Genomic DNA, 2,821 nt, shown 5'->3' with positions numbered 1-2,821 from the left:
ATGTGCATGTCTCTCCATGCGAAATCTCTGGCAACGCCTGCCAATTTACATTTTGCAATGCTTAAAGTCTGTCGCTTAGTCCATCCCGCTAGCCCAGCTACTTCATCCAATGTATCGAAAAAGTCGGTGACGCGCCCGCTTTCACCATTGAAGGTGGGAATCATCCCCCCTAACGCCGCGATTGAACCTCCGCCTACCTCCCGCGTTTGCGATGGGGCAGATGGGGCGCCTGTCTCAGTGGCCATGTTCTTACGCACCTTTCTTCCTCACTCCCACAATTTCGTATCGGCTTCCTTGAATTCCTGGCGGACAGTATTACTACTTTTTCCCACCAGTGTAACCTTGGGCACAACAATCCCACTTCAATGACACCACTGTGAGGTCAGCCGATTTGGGGTGAGGTGTTCGACAGCCGAGCGGTTCGTTCTGTCTTGTGGGCGCAGAATGACTCTTTGAGACAGGTTTACCATTTTTAACCCGTTTATTAAATATATAAATTTTCTTACAATGTCTTATAACGAGGCGTAATGCCTATTCAAAGGTGGGAAACGAATCCTTTCCAAAGATAAAAGTCCAAATGTCCAGATAGTCGTTTAGGTTCGTCCAGCGTAAGTGAAGCGGAGAGCGATGGCCCCGGGGCGCACAGCACAACTCTCATCGATGATCTCCAATGACTCGGAGCACCTGGGCGGGTCTTGAAGGGACGGGCTAGCCAAAACGAAGCCTGGGACGTCGAACTAGCCTTTGCTGTAGAATAACAGGAGCACAAAATTCCAGGAGAGGAGCGCTATGAACCAGGAACCTTTTTTCCTCGAGTCGCACGGTTTTATAGATTTCTTAACCGTCGTCGCCTCTCCATTGGTCTCTCATTGTCACCTGGTGACAATTCGAAACCTAATGGAGGGCGCGGGAGAGGTTAACATAGCGACTGAATATGATCCTCTCTCTCGTCGCGTTTTCCTCGAATTTCTCCGTTTCCATTGTTTAACTAATTTTCCGAAAAAAACCAATTGCATTGTTCAATCAAGACACCTAATCCGTTTCCTTAGCGTCTGAAAAGGAGCTTTTTACTTTAAATCGACACCCACAATTCGGACCTCTCAGTCGACCCCTGTTCGGGTCCTCACATAATTACAAATAAACATACTAAAAAATCATGTAAATTGTAACTACCTCAAAATTAAATTGGTTTTGTTATATGATAATTAGTTTAGCTTTTATTTGCATAAAAAGTTGTGTCTTTATATTTATGGGACACAGCTTAATGTTGGGATGCTAATGACAAGACACAATTGTTGTCATTAGCTCTCCAATAAATAACATAATTGTCAATGTTATTTTATAAATACATATTTTCAATCTTAATCTTTTCATAATAAAATTAATATTTCATTCTAAAAAGATTTACAGTTAAAGTAAATAAATATAACTGTGATAATTGATGGCAAAATTGAAAGAATAATAGAAAATAAATTAATAACTTCTCAGTAAGCTTTCACAATATATTTATTTAAAAAGAATGTTCACTTTAAAATTAATAATGCTTTTTTTTTATATTTCAAAAGAATACATTTATATAAATTTATTAACCTCATATTGTTCAGCTGTTCCATTAAAAATTTCAGGTGATTTCTTTTGATTTTGCTTTTGTTCTTTCATCAACAAGTCCATTGGAGGTAAAACTGCCACACCACCAACAGGTTTCTAGTAATAAAGAAAAAATGAAATTTTTTTTTCAGTTAATTTGTTTATTGGATGGAATTTATACATACATGATCCACTTTGCATGCACAGACAAACACAAAAACACTTACAAAATAAATTACTCAAAATGAAACTTCTAATAACTTTTAAATTTATTTTAATGTAACATTAACTGTCATTATGAATATTAAGAACTTTCAAGTACAGATCATCTGAAATTTTTATTTTTAATCATAAAACTTGATAAATTGTTGCAAGAAAACAAATCAGATACTAATTAGAAGTAAAGTGTAAAGTTTATTTTCTTTAAATAACTTGTATAATGTTGTTATAAAGAAATTGTACAGATCTTGAAAACTAGATGAAGATTAACAATGAATGAATATATAGTAGAACATCAATTATCTGAAAATTAACCAAAATGAACTTGAGAAAGTACTAATTCCAGAAATTTCAAAGTTTTTATATAACAACAATTGTCAGCAATCTTCTGTAATTGCACTATTGAGCTATCTCATTATCACTACTACTGTAAGGTTTTATTTATTACAGTAAAAATAGAAAAGCACAATTAATTGTGGCTGTTTGCCATGTTTTAAAATTCTTGTTATATTTCTAAGTATATTTTCTTTGTTTTTGTGTCTCCTCTGTCTTTGGTATTTTTCTTGTCTTTCCTATTCCTGTAGTTATTGGCCAGGCATAGACCTACTACATGTTAAAAAAAAGTCAATGGGATGGAATAGAGAAAGAAGAGTCAAGGAAGAGCAAGTTTGAGTCCATGTAGATTGGGACTTAAGAGCACTCTAGAGTGTGAGAGGTTGAGGATAGAAAGGATTATGAGATTGTTGGCTTTGGCTAGAACAGAAAGAAAAGAAGGGAAAAGAGAGATGCTGCTTTAAAAAACTTGAAATTACCACGGAATTAGAGATCTTCAGGATAAGTTTGTAGAAGCTAGTACAGTGGTACCTCAGGATACGAAATTAATCCGTTCCGAAACTGAGATCGTATCATGAAAATGTCGTAAGGTGGATCATCTTTTCCCATACGATTACATGTAAAACCAAATAATTCGTTCCAACGCGAAAAACATACTCAAATTAAAGCCAAGTAATACATT

The 2,821-nt window shown here is 35.8% G+C and overlaps 1 protein-coding gene across 1 annotated transcript in view; it reads right to left on the bottom strand.

Moving 5' to 3' along the window:
* Positions 1-1,543: 1,543 nt before the first annotated feature.
* LOC111614074 (band 4.1-like protein 1) overlaps positions 1,544-2,821 on the bottom strand; it is a gene marked incomplete at its 5' end in the record, with an annotated part of 35,713 nt that continues 34,435 nt past the window's right edge. The window contains one exon of the mRNA XM_023355453.1: positions 1,544-1,704. Within this exon, the coding sequence (XP_023211221.1) occupies positions 1,573-1,704 (132 nt within the window). The remainder of the gene's footprint in view (positions 1,705-2,821) is intronic.

Source organism: Centruroides sculpturatus, unplaced genomic scaffold, assembly GCF_000671375.1.
Source record: "Centruroides sculpturatus isolate CEXI.00-Female unplaced genomic scaffold, Cexi_2.0 scaffold1983, whole genome shotgun sequence".
NCBI classification, from domain to species: domain Eukaryota; kingdom Metazoa; phylum Arthropoda; class Arachnida; order Scorpiones; family Buthidae; genus Centruroides; species Centruroides sculpturatus.
This window is presented reverse-complemented; position numbering and strand designations above follow the sequence as displayed.